The 16,719-nt window shown below is 44.5% G+C and overlaps 1 protein-coding gene across 1 annotated transcript in view; it reads right to left on the minus strand.

The window, feature by feature from the left end:
* Positions 1 to 3,784: 3,784 nt before the first annotated feature.
* The window catches only part of DOCK6 (dedicator of cytokinesis 6), a 104,674-nt gene continuing 91,739 nt past the window's right edge, over positions 3,785 to 16,719 (minus strand). Inside the window, exons 44-50 of the mRNA XM_066616621.1 lie at positions 14,683 to 14,808; positions 13,905 to 13,994; positions 13,082 to 13,318; positions 10,173 to 10,316; positions 9,262 to 9,368; positions 7,741 to 7,905; positions 3,785 to 6,468 (exon numbers count right to left, since the gene is read on the minus strand). Of these exons, the coding sequence (XP_066472718.1) occupies positions 6,426 to 6,468; positions 7,741 to 7,905; positions 9,262 to 9,368; positions 10,173 to 10,316; positions 13,082 to 13,318; positions 13,905 to 13,994; positions 14,683 to 14,808 (912 nt within the window). The 3' untranslated portion in view covers positions 3,785 to 6,425. The remainder of the gene's footprint in view (positions 6,469 to 7,740; positions 7,906 to 9,261; positions 9,369 to 10,172; positions 10,317 to 13,081; positions 13,319 to 13,904; positions 13,995 to 14,682; positions 14,809 to 16,719) is intronic.

The following is a 16,719-nucleotide window of genomic DNA, read 5'->3' on the forward strand; positions in this document are numbered from 1 at the left end:
ATGAGAATCTGTTGGGACCCACCAGAAGTGATATCATGAAGTGACATCATCAAGCAGGAAAATTTTTAAAAATCCTACCTACCTTATTCAGGAGTAAGTCCCATTTACTATAATTGGGACTATAATTAGCATAAACATAGTAGCCTGTTCAAAGTACAGATCTGTAACATTTCCTCAAATGCAGTCACATGCCATGGCAGAATCAAGTCTAATATATTAAAAAGAAAATATTGAAATGAATGGGGATCCACCTGAAATTGGCTCACGACCCACCTAGTGGGTCCCAACACACCATTTGAGAAACACTGCGGTATGGGATTTGTAATGTTTTAAGGCTGCAGGCCGTACACAGTCATACCACAGCCATTCCTGTTCCACAGTCATTCCTCTATCCAGGAGTGGAGGCTGGTTTTCCTACAGTGATTTTCATCAGCCACACTCCAGTCTTTTACTGGCACATACACATACCTGATTCTGATGCTAGTATAGATTTTCATCCCCCCCAAGCTTCAAGTAGCCTTCTTCAAACCATTTTTTCAAAGTGCCAAATCTATTTACTATATACATTAATAAAATAGCATTTTAAAAAATCCTTCTGTTTTAAACTTGAATCATTGTTCTAGGTAGAGGGGAGGGGAGACGTGTCTTCCTAATTGACTGGCCCTTGTGACAATCAGATTCTACACTGCTAGCTTCTACTAGAAACAGGAAGAACTGGACGATCTCAAGTTGATGCCGTTTTGGAAGCCTCTTCAAAAATGGGGGCTAGTTCACCCAGGGTGACCAGATGTAATAACCACCAAAGAGGATAAGGCATCCCAAAATGTAGGACATCCAAGTAGAATGTAGGACATGACAAAATGAAAGCTAAAAACACTTGTATATTGATTTCATGCAGTTAATTAAAAAATATATTATTAAATTTAAAACTATACTATATATAATTTATTAATTACAAGAAGGCTATGTGCTGCCTGCAGGGGCCCACTCACAGGGAAAAGGAGGACATTTAAGTTCTTTTCCAGGACACAGTGCTAAAAAGAGGACATGTCCTGGAAAAAGAGGACAACCGGTCACCCTGAGTTCACACACTCACTACCACTCAAGCCAAACTGTGGCATAAAAAGTCCCTGAGGCTTACTAAAGACCATTGATGGTGAGGGAACCTTTTTCAGAAGCAACTCACAACTGCTTCATTCTGTCTGTAGAGTAGAACTTGAGATGAGGCCTTTCAGAGCAATCCAGCTGGCCAATTTGCCAAACCCTTGAAACAGAACTGAAACACCCTGACATTTTCTTGAAAATCCCTAAGGAAGGAAACCCCATAGCACTCCTAAATAGGTTGTGCTCCTTGTTGTTTTTGAACCCACTGCAGTCTTGTTCCTGCTGGACTGGGTGAATTCCTTCTAACCTGGTGCCTCATTGGAAGCTGTGGCTTCTAGGCCATGAAGTATCCTTGGAATTCACTTCTAAATTATTCCAGCGCCTCAACATTACTCATCAGCTGTCATGCCTGGAACTGAGCATTATTTTGAGTGTGCATTTGTAGTTAGAAAAACCAATAACTGTATTCCCCAAACCCTGGGATTGCTGCTATCACCCAGATACCATTTCCAGGGAAGGATGGGGGGGACTGCATTGCTCCCAGGGGAGAAGAAAGCTGTCTCCTGCCATGCCTAAGGCTCTGTATAAGGTAGGGCCCTCCTTGTGTTCTCCTTACTTTACTTCTTGCTTCATGCTCTTGTCCTTATCACAGCTGCTCCCTCCTCCTCCACGAACTTTGCTTCCCCACTCCCTTCTAAGTTTCTCCTCCAAATTCCTTTTCTTGTCCAAAGCAAACTCCGTGGCCCTTCCTCCACAGTTCTTGATCCCCTTTGCCGCACCCTTCCTATTGGTTCTCATTTCTTGGTGCATTCCTGCTTTTCCCCTGGGCAGAGACAATTCACGTCTGGGTCTTACCATGGAGGACTTAACCTTTGTCACATCTCTTTCCCTCAACCCCATGAGCCTCTTCTTCTGCAAGGCCTTTTCAAACTCCACTGATCCATTTGCCTTGCTGAACACAGCCAGGAGCTAACTGCATGACTAGGAAAGCGCAAGACAGTGCCTCTGGGCAGATAGCCAGGGCTATGTGCTTCTGAATAAGAACTTACCTAGAGAGCCACATTTAGGTCAGGCATGTGTGATATCCCAGTGTTGTCCCCTGCTTGGCTTTCTGAAGAGGAAGTTCTCTCCCCTGTGAGAAATGAGGCTCTCCTGAAGGAACTGTTCAAGAATAGGAGTGGGGAGAAGCTTGCTCCTTTCTTCCTGCCCCCCTTGTAGTGGCGAGACGTGACTGCAATGATTTTTTTCTTTTTTCTTTCAAACAGTTTGGGAACAAATCTAAGGCAGGCTTATGTGTGAACCCAAACAACTGTTCTATTCTGAGCAGCTGAGCCGAGCTCTTCTTCCTGCCCTGTTCTGTTTTATTTCTGCTAAGATAATCGGACAAGCAAGGGATGCTATTTTCTGCCTTTGCTGTAAACATCTTCAAGTCATGGGGTTCCCGTTAACACTTCTCAGCTAACGATAGTAACTCTTGTACTGCCCAAGCTGTCCTCACTTTTGAAAGCATCCCTCCGAACCACCCCAAGACACATCATGATCCTGTCCCCCACCCTTCCCCCAAATATGCACTTGGAATGAGGTACTGGTTCTAACAGGACTAAGCCTTGCACAGATGTTCTGAAACATGTAGGATGCAAGAAGGACCCTCTTGGATAGTAGTCCCTCTTTTTCCCATGTTCAGTGTTTGTTGCTTCAGGCAAAATGCACACAAGGTAGGGCTATGCATATATGTCACTGGCAACAGGGGGCAAGGCAGTACTAGCAGAACACTATCCCGGGGCACTCCATGCAGTGTACTTTTATTTCTCTCCTCCAGCAACTTTTTCAACAGGAGTGTGGAAGATTGACATGAAACCTAAAAGGAAGCCCCCACTAGAGTGGATCACCTGAGCCACAGGGACCAGTTGCAGGGGAAGCTACCTGTCCAGATTTTTGATCTTCCACTAGGGTGTTGTAATTTTCTTCTTCAATCACAATTCCGAAGGACAGATATTACCAGCCCCTCCTTCAAATGCACAATAGCATCTTATCAGCCCGTGATGTCTTTTGAATGTGTCAGTTACCCATGAGGGACAAGACTCTGATGGGTCTTCCTGTCATTGCATGACAATGACAATAGCCTGGTGAGATTAGATAGTCCATAGTGTGCATGGTGGCTGGTACAAGATGTTCTCCAACAAAAGCTTTTTTTCCATTTGCTGTGTGTACTTTTGGAGACAACCAAGCACTCTTGACACTGGCCTGCAGTGGGATATCTTGTGGCTAGATCTTGACAAAACACAAGGTCAACTGAATAGGAGAGGATGTGCAGAAATGACTGAGCCTAGCAGCTTCCTGAATAATAGGAGTGGGGGATACCAGGCATAACTAGTGCAAAGCATTAGAACCAGTGAAAGAAAGCAGTGATGGAAGGCTTGAGCCACTAACCAACTTTCCAGCTTTGACATAGCTGTGCCAATGGGGCATGTGCTGCATCCTGCAGTTCGGTGGCCTCCTCAGGGTAACAAAATGTTTGTCTCCTTACCTCAGAGATGCATTGCCCTTACCCTGGTGCTGGAAAGTTGGTTAGGATTGCACCCTGGCTCACACAAGTCCTACAAATGTCTTACACCCCATGCCAGGAGTGTCAAATCTGTTTCATACAGGGCCAAACAGCATTCATGGTGCTTGCTGAGGGCCAGAAGTGACATCATTAAGCAGATGTTCACCAGAAATAAGTATTTTATTCTCATATAGAACCTCATTAGCACCAAATGACAGAAGAGAAAAATGTGCAAATCTTGATCATATTTTCAAGATATGGGAGAGCCCAATGATCACGTAGGCCACCCTTTTAGAAGTGCTGCTTCTGCCGAGGCATCATTTTACAGCTCAGCAGCTGACAGGTGGCCTGCAAAGTGACACCTTGGCAGCAGCAGCGCTGTTAAAAGGGTGGCCCACATAATGAGCTCTCCCAGCATTGCAGCAGCACCTCCCTCTCTAACCCCTTAGTTTGCTCCTTCCCCCATGATGTTCCTTGCCTTCTGAGGCCTTCTTTCATCTCTTCCTTCCAGAGCAGCAGCAGAAGCAGTGCTACTGAAAGGACAGTAATGAGAGAGCCCAATTATTATTACATAGGCTGGATAAAGAGCTTCCGCAGGCCTTATGTTTGACATCCCCGTCCTAAGCAAAACCTGCTTCTATTCTCAAGTTTCTGTTCCCAACCATGAGGATCAGAAACTTGGCCTATTTATTAAAAGGAAAGTCTAGGTTCTCAGGATTCACCAGGCTCTGTGGCTAAGCTCTTATTTATTGGCTTGTTTATTAATTAACAGTATTTTTACCCCGTCTTTCTCTCCGAGGCGACCCTCAGTCATATGCCATATGAAGTTTACAGCATGGTAGCACCTTCTGCAGTTTCCAAGGTTCCTTAAGTGCAAATGAGATATATTTCATATGCATTTTTAAAAAGTAGTCAGTTTCTTGGGTTTTTGTTTTTTAAATTGCATTATAAATAAAACAAGCTTGCTTTCTTGAGCAAGACAGACAGACAACAATCAAAGCTCAGCTATCCAATAGCCCTGGTCATGACACATAGGTGGCATCTACCATATCAGGAAATCTGGCCTGGGGCACTGTAGAAAAGGTGAAATTCTGGACCCAAAATGTGCCTCCACCTTGCTCTCTACAGATCTAACAGTTGCAGCTTTTGGTTACAGGCAGGCCACAGAGCCCTAGCAGTAATCCCTTTTTGTCTTCTATTGTTTGAGAGAGACACAGATCTTCATCTTAAAGTCCTTGGGTGGAAACACAAGCAGGGGAGTGAGAAACCATGGGAGGTTCACCTGTTGCAGTGGCCCAGGGTCCATACATAGCTCTGCCTTCACAAATTTGTCTGCTTTAGTTCAAGTTGTTTTATGTGAAAGTCATGTTAAACTGGCACCCCACATCAAGAGAGACTAGACAGACATATAATCTGAATTAACCTCCATATTGTTTGGTGAAATATTACCTCCTGCCCACAATTCTGGATTCAGAATAAAAACCCCACAGCCATTTTGCCATTATCTTCTGTCCCTAAACCATTTCCTATTAAAGGGAAATGAATGCATCCTTTTCTTCACTGCCACTGTGGGCTGATGGCATCTTTTCATTGCTCTCTCATTCTTTCCCTAACGGGAGCACAGAAAACCTTCAGTTCTACCCTGTGGAGGCCATTTCCTGTCCACCACTTGCAAGTGGGAGGCAACAGGAGAAAAAGGCACTAACTCAGATGAAGAACGGGACACTAGTGTAAGACAACAGCTGGCATCTGGACAGAAGGAGGTAACCAGGCACCCCACCCTCCTCCAACATCACTCTGCTCTAGAAGGCACTGTTGTGATTTAATGTGTCTGAATGCATGCACCTGCCTTGGAAAGGTCCCAACTAGAGGCATGTGAGTTAGAAAAGGATCTTTGGTCCAGATTTCAGGGGCAGAAACTGAGGATCCCAGGTGGCAGTAGGCTACTGGCATGGTATTGGTGACCACCAAGTGGCAACTAGTGTCTCCTGAAATAGTGGTTGAGGAAAGAACAGAGGAAGTGCAATTCAAACTCCTGGGTTTTAGACAAAGCTTTGGGATAAGTGGATCAAGGACCTGCTCGTCTCCCAAGGCCAGAAACAGAACCAATTCTAGGTTCCAATCCCCAACTCCCACAAACCAGTCCTTCCCTGAGTCAGGGCTAGGAGCCAGAACTTCATTCAGCAATTGATCCATGAATAGTAGGGCAGCTGCTGACAGCTGAAAGGGAGAGTAGAGTACAAGAGTGGTGTGGGGGTGGGGGTCCATCAGGAAGTGCTTCTCCCAGCACTTGTCAAAGACAAGACACACAGAATCCAAGTGGATGAAACTCCAACCACAACCACAAACCCAAAGGTTCAGATCTGGCTGTTCCATATGGCAGTCCATGGCTCATGTGTGCAAGCAAATCTTTCATTCAGCAGGGAAGAAGATCTGCAGAAGGCTTTGACTGGAATGCCCAATTTGAAGGGTATCACACTGAGAAGTTTCCTGAGGATGGAGCACAGTCTTCAGCAGGGCAAATGTGGTAGCCATATGACTCCTACCACTGATTTTCAGAGACATTTTCCTTCCTGCCGGAGTGGCAGATTGGCCCAATGTCCTGGAGAGAGCCTAGTGCAACAGAGGAGGGGATTCAAAATGTCCATGTTCTGTCCCAGCACTGAACAAGGGTGTCATCTGAGCAGGGTTGGAAGCCTGAGGGTTCAAAGGTCCATAACTCTCCTTGCATCTGGTCCTTGTGACTCTAGTGGTCTGCTCTGGTGGGGGCTTCTTTTTAGGCCTCAATCTTCCTCAGGCTCAATCTGTTGAAGGAGTTTCTGGAGGAGAAATATAATACAACAGAAGTCTTGAAGGGAACTTATTCCATGCTGGGATGGCATAATGGAGATAAAGGGCAAACACATAGTTTACTTCAGTCTGAAGGGAGATAATAGATGAGGATCAAATGTACAGTCTAAATTTACTGAACCTCAAAACTTCAAATCCAGGTTTCAAAGCCTGCTGCTTTTATAATAAAACTCCTCCAAAAGCTCTTCAGGAGGAAAGGACTCTGACAGAGACCTCTAAGAATAGCTGCTGAAAATCCCTCTTCATAACTTCTTATGCTCTGAAAATAATGTACAGTTGCTGGCTTTAATAAGGGAGGAGGGGTCCCAAGTCATTTATATTTCATGCAATGATGTTGATTCTGTCCAAGTTAACCCATTTTTGCCCAGCCCACAGGTATACACGTTTGGTCCCTGTTGCGTATATGCAACATTTGGCAGAAATGGCTTAACTATGCACACACAGGAAGAGTCTGACCTGGCTGTGGACAATATACTGCAAGCCTAGTGTCACAGCCTTAAAAAAAAAGAGAAACAAAGAAAAAGTCCCCAACATACTACTGGACTAGGAAGGGACAAGATAGTAAAGGAGACTTCTTCAGAACCTTGGTGGGAGAGCAGGGGTACCCATGGCCTGGTACCTGCTTTGATCCTGCTTTGCATTAAGGAGTTGGACTGGATCCTCTTCTGCTGCCTTCCAATTCTAAGATTCTACGACCAGGGGCAACTGGGAAGGATTGGGACCTAAAAAATTTCCCTTTCCTAACTGCTGGACACCCTAACTAGGGAACATTTAGCAGAAACTGTCAACACACTTCTATTCAGGGCTAGAAACACATCTTAAACATAAATAAAAGCAATGCATTTGGTGCTTGGTTAGGTCCCCATGGTTTTCCAGATGTCTGGGCACAATCCAACAGGAATTCCCTTTTTATATCAGGTAGCATTGCAAGAGCATATTCATTAAGCTTGAACAAGAGGAGCTTCTAGTGGATTGTGCCTGTTTCCAGAGGAGTCCACAGAGCACAAGTCCAGACAGACTTCTCAGAAGATCTCTGGGAAAAAGACAGGTACAGAGACAATTAGGAGTACAGGTGCCCAAGGTTTCAAAGGCAGAATTGTGGTGATAATTGTGGTGATAACAATAATAATAATAACTGATAAAGTTGTCCTCTTGACCTACAAGCATTTTGGATTCAAGGCTCTTTTCATATCCTGCTCTTGCACAGGTGCTACTACAAGTCAACTGCCACCTGTTCTCACCTGTGAACAGGTGGGGCAACAGGCGTATAGAGCTGAGGGATTTTGCGATTGAGAAGAGGATGCAGGGATTCCTTCAGGCGCTGGTAATTCCTCTCCAGTTCTCGGTGGTACTCTCGTTGGTCTGGCCCAATTAGTGTCTTGTTCTTGCGAAGAGCATCTTCACACCTAAAAGGAAGCAGAAGCAGGAATGGGGCCCGTGGTCACAGGAAACATTTGAACCAGACACTTTCTGGCTCACAGCTTCGCCTAAGTCAGGACCCCAGCTCTCTAACCGAGTTTGAACTCACATATGCCATTGTTGGGCTGTTCTTTGGCGTTAAGTTTAAATCTTATTTTCCACAATGATACAGGCATCCAGCTAAGATTCATTCACTGGCAGAATCATCAGAGATCTTAATGGCCACATTATGTGCTGGTGATATAGGAAACAGCAGCTGCAGGTCTCACCAAAACTAAGACTGAACATACAACATTCTTCTGCCACCGAGACAGAGGTTCTTGGCCAGAGATGCATGCAGGGAGGGGAAAACAGTTGGACTTCAGTCTGCAATCCTAGATACACTTTCTTGGGTGCAAGCTGCATTAAATGCAATGCTTCTTCTGAGTAGACATGCATAAGATTGTACTGTGAGACCAATCAGTCCCCAGATAGAGCTGCATGTTGTGACTGACCATGTTGAAACCAACAGCCTTTTTCTCTCAGGAAAATGGTTAACCGTTACACAAGGAATGGTGGGAAATGGGATGAGAAACTCCCAGAAAGTCAGGAAAGCAAAACTAGAGAAGGGCTTCTTTTAGCATAGTTGTTACACAGCAAGCCTGTTAACAAAGCAAGGTTACACAGCAAGGTTTCTCCCACCTTCCCCGACCCATATTAGCTGCAATGATAACATCAAATAGAACAATTATTTCATCAACACCTAAACTTTCCAGAATCATCAGCGGTGAAACCTCAAGTTGCAGGGCCTCAGTTTGCTGCAATATCTTTCCCATCTGGATTTTGTGGATGTTTCCTGTTTCAACTTTCCCTCCACTCAGTGTCTTTTTCTGAATGATAGCGCTGGGACCAATGGAAGCAAGGGAGGGGGCTTCATTACAGAGACAGGGGTCTTGAGGGAACGGTCAGCCTTAGGACAATTTGCCAGATTTCTTCAAATTGGCCCCGCACTTTGGGGGGCCATGCATTGGGGTGGTAGGCGAACTGCCTACTGCCACAGCCAGCATCTTGGTGTCTGGGAGGGTAGCGCGGTGAGTGGAACCTTGGCTCCTGTGGACCCCTCCTGTCCACCTTGAATCTGGTTGGGCCAAAATGGGTCTCCTGGAAGCAGTTGGCAGTGACACCATCACACACACTTTGCACCACAAGTGTCTGGCTTGCCACGGCTGCCTGGTGAGTGGGGGCCCATGCGAGCATTCCACATTGGGCCCTGCTGCTCTTGGGGCCGACCCTGCTTGAGGGACACTTGCCTCTGTTCCCCTTTCCAAGTTCATACCCACAGCACAAGGACAACGGCATAGTACCTCTTGGTAAAGTCTTTGAAGCAGAGCCGCAACTTGTTGTGGTGTCTGTATAGCTTGGGGTCATCAGGGATCTCGGCCAAGAACACCTGTGCCACTTCCAGAGGTCCCTGAAACACAAAAGCTCTGGTGTTGAGAAGGGTGTCTGGGATGGTTCAGTGTGCTGGCATGGCCAAGACCAGGAAGAGGGACTCTTTTTTCTAGCATTCCCACTATCACACTTACAACCTCAATTCCAGCCTAATAACCCACTCACTCTCACAGGCATCACAAAAGATGAGTCTTTCAGCCCAATTTGCTGCTTTCTCCCCCTGCTCCCACCTTCAGTTTAACCCAGGGCTGTCCAAACATTTTGGCAGGAGGGCCACATCATCTCTCTGACACTGTCAGGGGCCGGGGGGAAAAATAATTTGCATTTCAAATTTGAATAAATTTACATAAATGAATTTATTACAGATGGAACTTCTAAGAATGAAGGTCTTGAAGTAGCTCAAGGCCTATAAAAAGCCTTGCACAAAGCAAGGCCAGCTTTTCCTTCACTGCCACTGCTGCATCACAGACATGAAACAGCAAGTAGTGGAGGAAGCCCTCATCCCACAGCTCAAGTGAGAGGTTGAACAGTCATCCTCACACTGAGAGCAGTTGTGTGGGGCTGGCACAGGCTCCAGCAAGTCTCTGGAGGGCCAGAGGCTCATTGGAGACAGGAGGCACCCTGCGGGTCGGATTGGGAGCCCCTGAGGGCCGCAAGTGGCCCCCGGGCCAGGGTTTGGGCACCCCTGGTTTAAGCTGAACTCATTCTCTTCACCAGTATTCTTTCTATCCCCTTGCACTGCTGACGCTCAGCAGTCTCCACAGGTTTGCTAACCTGACCTGAGCCCCCTCCCTGCCATTACTCCATCCCATCCAATGGCTACCTGGTTAACTGTAGTGCCAACGCATCCCTGGAGAACCATCTGCAACATCTTGGCATCGGCTGGATCCTGATGGGTGGCAAAGGCCAGCTCCTGAGTTTTCTTCTGCATGTCTTCAATGGCCACCTCAATCGGAATAAGAATAATCTGGGGACACAAGATTGAATGATGGAAACATAAGCAGCTGGGCAGTAGACCTTTTGGTGTGCCTTTAGCACAGGGGTGTCCAAAGTTTTTGGCAGGAGGGCCACATTGTCTCTCTGACACTGTGTCGGGGGCCGGGGGAAAAAAAGAATTAATTTACATTTAAAATTTGAATAAATTTACATAAGTTTACATAAATGAATTTATTAAAGATGAACTTATATGAATGAATGAAGGTCTTGCAATAGCTCAAGGCCTATAAAAGGCCTTGCACAAAGCAAGGCTTGCCTTTCCTTTGCTGCCACTGCTGCATCACAGATGTGAAACAGCAAGCAATGGAGGGAGCCCTCATACCACAGCTCATGTGAAAGGTCGAACAGTTGGTCGTCATGCTGAGAGCAGTTGCATCGGGCCAGTGTGGGCTCCAACAAATCTCAGGAGGGCCAGAGGCTCATTGGAGACTGGGGGCTCCCTGAGGGCCGCATTGAGAGGCCTCAAGGGCCGCAAGTGGCCCCCGGGCCGGGGTTTGGGCACCCCTGCTTTAGCACTATGTATTCTGTGCTAAAAAAAAAAATCAAACTTTGCACCCAGTCTAAACTGTCATTTCATGAAAATTGAATAAGGGCCCAAATCCTATCCAACTTTCCAGTGCCAATGCAGCTGTGCCAATGGGGCATGTGCTGCATGCTGTGTTGGGGGGGGGCAGACACAAAGGCCTTCTCAAAGTAAGGGAATGTTTGCTCCCTTACCTCAAAGCTGCATTGCAGTTGCATCAGTACTGGAAAGTTGGAGAACGCTGGGCACTAAATGTTCAGGATTTTCTTTTTCTTGGTTCATTCTGTGATCTTGACTAATTTGCATATTTTTTCCTTTCTATAAACATATCATATACTGTCACCATGTTCTTTTCTAACACAATCACACAAACAGATGAGGAGAACGCCATGTGATTTTAAAGGTATGTTACACCAATAATTTTATTTTGAAAACTCTAAAATTCACAGGACTCCTATAATAAACTCACTTCCTTAATCATAATAATAGAAATGGATTCCCTAAGATAATTGTTTTGCATTCCAATACTTTCTGAAATCTTCCCAATTAAAAAAAAATTTTTTTTTGCTTATTGGATTATACTTCGTTTTCAAATATCTTGTAAATTTATACATCTCAGCCAATTCCCATAATTTCACCAGCCATTTTCTGGGCTTTCAAAACTTGGCTAAAATGATCCTAGCTGTTATATTCATATAAAATAATAGGGACTCCTTCAAACTACTAGTGACTTTACCATGAACTTGTGCAGGAAGAAACTGGGTTGGACCTATTATCAATAGTCAACATTTCTGAAATTAATATTGCTGTCTGATTTCAAAACTATTATATTTTGTTGCAGGATCACCAAAAGTGGGGAAAAAAAATCTGTTTCCATTTGACCACATATCCAACAGGCACTACTACAGTCTGAACACATTTTGAAAGCCTTAATGGTGACAAATATCAGAAAGTCATTACTTTATCCAGAAAGTCATTACCTTTTGAAGTAGAAGAGATTGTGTGTTTCCACACCAAACCAAAGAAACCAGTCTTGCAAGGTACATTTAATCCTTAAGGACCCTACACTATTTGGCCACATAAGCAACCTCAGGTTCATACCATGGTGCAACAAGATCTGATAAATAGCAGATAAGGCATGTCTATTTAAGTAAATTTTCAAGTAATGTCAGTTAGGATTAGGCTGTAAACATAACAATTTTTATGGCAGCTGCTTTTCTAGATAATCAGAGGTGCTTGTTTCCAGAGTGAGTAAGAGAGGATTATAGCCTAAATCTTACTCAACACACTTACTTCTGCGTAAAACAAACATCCCCATTTTCAAACACCTCTACAAATAATGTATTCTTGTTTTGCAAGTCACTGAGAAGGGGCTTTGCAGGGTGCTGAATCCATCACCAAGTGCACGGAATGTTATTCAACAGCCTCCCTGACTTCCAACTGTTCAGCAAGTACTGCAAATACATTTTCAAGTATCTTGTCACAGCCATAACTGCTAAGAACTTAAGGGCCAAACTACACAGGAACGCTAAATGCATCTGTGTGTAGTTACAACCTTTAATTGACTTTTGTGTATCAGCCACAGAGGGCCACAGTTTGGATCACAACTTCAGCATGGAAGTAGGAATATTTAACTGTACATTAATGTTATTATTCTACTGAACGTCACTCGATGAAACAACAATCTGACTTCAAAATGTACAGTAATTGCAGCAAATGATACTTTTAGAGTTAAAATGCAGAGGTATTTTGGAGGAAACAGAGGAAATTGGAGGAGGAAAATCCATTACGGGTTACAAGCCATGATGTGTAAGTGCAACCTCCTGATTTTAGAAATGGGCTGTCAGAATGCCAGATGCAAGGGAGGGCACCAGGATGCAGGTCTCTTGTTATCTGGTGTGCTCCCTGGGGCATTTGGTGGGCTGCTGTGAGATACAGGGACTAGATGGGCCTATGGCCTGATCTAGTGGGGCTGTTCTTATGTTCTTAGGTAATTTTCAGTAACAGCGCAGAACAGAAGAGTTAAATATCCCCTTCTCTGTGCTGGAGTTCCGATCCAAACTATGCCTATTAAGTACATACTGTACATAGTTTGGCACCGAAAGTTACAGGAAGCTGATTCTACACAACACATCAGACACGTGCTGTCTCATTCTCATGTGCTGTCTCATTCTCACGTGTGCCCACTCATCCCTCATCCCACCCTAGCGTACCTCCTCCTTGTGGATGACATTGATGCGGGTTTTGATGTAAGGAAAAGCGTGAGAGGTAGTGAGCAGTGTCTTGCGCTTGAACTGCTCGTGCAAGTCACCGTGTGCTCGGCCGTCCAGCGTGAATGGTGTGCAGAACATGAAGGCACGCAGATTGTAGTTCTTGTCAAAATACGTGACCCGGTCCTTCAGTTCGTATGTGTCAAAGAAGGGCTCCACATAAGTCAACTGAATGTAGGCCTGGGGAAAGGGAGTCAACACAAGACAAGGGTCAGTAAGAGTCGGGGCAGCACAAACATCCCAGCCACAGCACAAACCTGGATCATCTTTCAGCAACTAAACGTTGAAACTGAGGAGTACCCTTCCATCAAGCCCATACCCAAAGCTCCCTGAGAAGGAAACTGAACTGCTCAGCCTCTTGATGTGCCAATCATGCTGGGCATCTGCAGTTTAAATATCCAAGCTCTTGTGGTAATTTGCTAAATGACCACCCATTCTAGTCACCTAAGAACAAGTGAAGTGTTTGGTAATAGTAGGGAACTGGAAACTACAATGCATTACCAATGAGGTATCTTAGATGGGGAGGAGTGGGAACTCTTGGCTAGAATGGCATGTGGTAAACCTTTAGGGGTCTCTGCCTGCAACTCATCCCAGCTGAACTAGTGAAAGGATCCCAGGGCAGTTGGGGCTAAAGTCCCAGCTGTCTAAAGTTCCCTAACTTGAGATCTTTCATTTGGACAAAAGCTACACCGATAGGGCCTCTTGATGCCTTTTCAATGCCCAGCTTATTAGTGCAATGGACTTTCAAATGCTTGAAAGAAACTACCTTGTTGGGATCCAGCTTAGCCTTGTCCACTGGATTGGAGTCTTTGATGATTTCTACTATTTCATCCCCAAAACGCTCTGCATAAAACTCCTGCAAAAGGAAAGGAATGCTCCTCAGGATCAGGCAAAAAAGGATAGGGACAGCTCTGAATGGGCCTGCCAGTTAATGGGCATCCCTAGCTGTGCAAACCAAGGGAAATTCCTTAGAGCTACTAAGAAGTAAGAGTTATCTTGTGCTTCTCAGAATAAATGAAGGCAGAAATGTTGAGGGTGCATGAACCAGGTCCCATACATGACACAGGTCATGAAACAGTTTGGTGAATGAAAGTAGCATTCATCAGCAAAGCTGGTTCCAGGGCAACAGTCCCCTCCTTTACAGTCATTCTTTAATTATTTACCATATTTTAATCCTACCTTCCTAAGGGGATCTAATGACATTTAACAAAGTCTCCTATAACACTGTTTCACACACAGCTCTACTTTCTGATAACACTGTTCTTATATCATGGGAGGTATTACTGTACTCTACTACAGAAGTGCTGAAAGCCAAGATAGACAGCAATGTCCCAGTACATTTACACCAGATTTATAAGCAGTGTAAGGTATACAAATGTGCTCAAAACAAGACAACGACCCAGTGGTTGAAACTGTGATCTCTAGGTTGGTCTGCCTTTCGCTTACATCCACCCACCCAATGCCATGCTATATTCTCCCCACAGTCACTATGGGGAGTTTATTGTCTTGAACCATGTGTCCTTCAATGACACTCCAGCTCTTACCTCAAGTCGGTGAGAGATTTCTGCTAATTTGGTGATGGAGGGTTCTTTGTAAACAAACTCCTGCTCATCCAAGTCCCCAAACTTGCAGCCATAGAAACCAACCCGAAAATATGTCCCAAACATCCTCTAAGAGACCTAAAGGGATCAAGTGAAAAAGAGCATAAGACAAGACTCAGGCTTGTACCTAGTGTGACGATTCTAAAGCCCTAACATGCATCCTTTGCTAACCCAACCAACCATCTAAGTCACAGTACTTCTTTCTTAGAGTTTTCCTATATGCAGATATCATCCTATAACATCTTATGATTACATATCATTATATATGTAAATCTGGCATCCAAGAACAAGGGATACAAGTTTCTTGTTCTCAAGATTTTCATCAGATTGTGAAGAACCACCCCAAGGACCACTGACTTTTGAAAGTCACCACTCACCGTGGTGCATTCACACGGAGATGAAGGGCAAACTCTGTACCCATTGTCCCTGCCTGAAATACAAGACTCTAACCATTATCTTTGTCATGTCCTACACCTCTGAAGCCTCCCACCTAAGTCCTTTATGGCATATCAACCAACCAGGTCTCATTCTCCCATTGCAAAATTGCAAGAAACATGCTCCAACTTACCAAACCAGGGCAGTTGAGAGGCAGATGCAGGGTTAGGTAAGTTGAATGGGAAGCAAAATAAGAAAGAGAAGTTAGTATATCAGCTACTGAAACCCAGCAAATGCCCAAGGGAGCTAGGTATGAGAACAAGAAGACTTTTTTTGTTTTTTTAACAAAGCTTCTGAGATCCTATCTAGGAACATGGCAATTCCTAAGACCAGAGATGAATAACTTTCCAGAGATCTCTAGGAGGTACTATTGAGTTCTTTGCTCCACCCACCCATCCAGCAATTTTTAAACTTTTTTCCTAATTTTATGATGCAAAAGATGCATGTATATTCACAATCAGCCCTTTGAAAAGGGGGGGGGGAATATATAAGGGCTATCCATTCCTGCACAATAATGTCCCACCATTTTGACAGCATTTTCTTATTCTTTAAAACTAATCTTACTTTGAATGACTGCACATTCTCTCTCCAACACATTCAAGAAGCAGGTCTCTCTCTCTCTCTCTCTCTGTTTCCCTTTGTATGAAAAACTAGACCAGGGGTCTCCAAACCCTGGCTCAGGGGCCAAATGCAGCCCGCAGCCAGTCTTTATATGGCCTGTGGCCAGCCTCTGATCTACTGAAAGCCTCTGGCCAGTTGACCAAACACAACCAAAGTTGTGCTTGTGGGGTGGGGGAATGAGGGTTCATTTAAGTGTGTACTTTATTTCTTGGGCTCTGTTGGTGCATGGAGAAATCCTAGGCATTTGAGCCCATTCATTCATTTAATTCATCTAAGTTCCATCTCTAATGTATTTATTTTTTTTCCCCCAGCATTCGATACTGTGCCAGATATTTGATGTGTGCCAGATATTTGAAAAGTTTAGAGACCCCTGAATGAGACCAAAAGCTGCTTGCTATTCTATCTAGTCCATTTCATCACTTGACTGGTTTCTATGGATTCTGGAAGAAGTGGGTGCAGTTAGGCAAAAAGCTTTATCCTCTGAAGTGAGGCTTTTTTCCCCTCTTCCACTTTCATTTGTACAAGTATCAATCTATTATTACTAGGTAAGGACTACAGTAAGGGTCAAGGGCCCAACACTCCCACAGTTCTGCAGAAGTCATTGTCTGTACATAGCTCAAAACTGACCAAGCGTGCCCTCTAAAGACCATGGACCACACCTCAGACACTCTTCAATAGCAGTAGTTGTTTGACATTTATAGAAAACCCCACTTGAGCAAATTCACCTGGGCCCTTGCTGCATTAATATGCTACATAAACGCTGCATATTATGAATGCCTTTATAATGAAAAGCATTAATGAAATATGCTATGCAGTAGTTCCTCAAGGAATCGGGACCCAGTTGCTGTGTAAGTGCTTGAAATTGTCTTAGTGTAGAATGGGCTATTTCTTGTTCCGTCTGCCATGGAGGTTGTTTCTGAATCC

Source organism: Tiliqua scincoides, chromosome 2, assembly GCF_035046505.1.
Source record: "Tiliqua scincoides isolate rTilSci1 chromosome 2, rTilSci1.hap2, whole genome shotgun sequence".
Classification (NCBI taxonomy): domain Eukaryota; kingdom Metazoa; phylum Chordata; class Lepidosauria; order Squamata; family Scincidae; genus Tiliqua; species Tiliqua scincoides.